Source organism: Cariama cristata, unplaced genomic scaffold, assembly GCF_000690535.1.
Source record: "Cariama cristata isolate BGI_N322 unplaced genomic scaffold, ASM69053v1 scaffold37587, whole genome shotgun sequence".
Lineage (NCBI taxonomy): Eukaryota > Metazoa > Chordata > Aves > Cariamiformes > Cariamidae > Cariama > Cariama cristata.
In genome coordinates this window covers 1-849 of record NW_009627831.1, presented here as the reverse complement: position 1 = coordinate 849, position 849 = coordinate 1, and the positions used below count along the sequence as shown (strand labels likewise).

The window sequence follows — 849 nt, the reverse complement described above, 5'->3', positions numbered from 1 at the left end:
GCCCTTCATCTGGGTACCTCTCCACAGCAGCATGGACGAGGTGCAGCAGGGCCGTGCAGTCCTTGCCTCCGTTGAAGCCCACGCAGAGCTGGGCCAGGCTGTATCGGTCCAAAGCCTCCTCGATGGTCCGCAGGGCTGCTGCCACCTTCTGCCCCAGGGCTGAGCCTGCCGGGAGGAGATGGTCGGTGCTCGCCTGGGGCCACCTTGCCTTGGCACTGCCCCAGGGCCTGTGGCACCTCATCCTCCAGGCACGTCTTGTCTCCAGATGCACCGTGGAGCCACCACCGGCACCACAGCCTGGAGCCAAGAGCTTGCGCAACCTGCAGGTCTGTGCCACAGATGGGTTCCTGCATGGCGGAAACACACGCTGCACTCTCAGGGACTGGCACTGGCTGGTCCTAACTGGAGTACTCGCAAAGCCTCAGCATCCCTCAAGCCCTCCAGCACACCAGAACAGGCAAGCTCTCATCCCAAGCTGTTCTTCCCACTGCCCCAGCCCTGCTGGGCTGCAGGATCTGCGCAGCAGCACCATAGAGGCACCGAGCGGTGCTGCAGCACCGCTGCCCTGTACCTGACTCAGCCAGGCCATAAACCTCCACGGCTGCTGGTGAGACGCAGTCCGTCACCAATGGCACGACAATGCCCGGCGGCAGCTTCTCCATCAAGAAGCGATACGCTTCCTCCAGGTCCTGCTCTGACTCCGAGTCCAGCGTCAGCTTCACGCGGTAGTAGTTGTTGGCCCAGTCCGGGTAGGAACCCAAGCTAACGCGGCCCTGGAAGGTGGCGTCGGCCTGGTCCAGCATTGGTGCGATGAGGATCTCGTCGGCTGCCACGTAGATGGAGCGGGAG

The 849-nt window shown here is 63.5% G+C and overlaps 1 protein-coding gene across 1 annotated transcript in view; it reads right to left on the bottom strand.

Annotated features, from left to right (window-relative positions):
- The window catches only part of FLAD1 (flavin adenine dinucleotide synthetase 1), a gene marked incomplete at both ends in the record, with an annotated part of 2,070 nt that extends 1,228 nt beyond the window's left edge, over positions 1 to 842 (bottom strand). Inside the window, 2 exons of the mRNA XM_009704567.1 lie at positions 18 to 165; positions 572 to 842. Of these exons, the coding sequence (XP_009702869.1) occupies positions 18 to 165; positions 572 to 842 (419 nt within the window). The remainder of the gene's footprint in view (positions 1 to 17; positions 166 to 571) is intronic.
- Between the last annotated feature and the right edge of the window lie 7 nt (positions 843 to 849).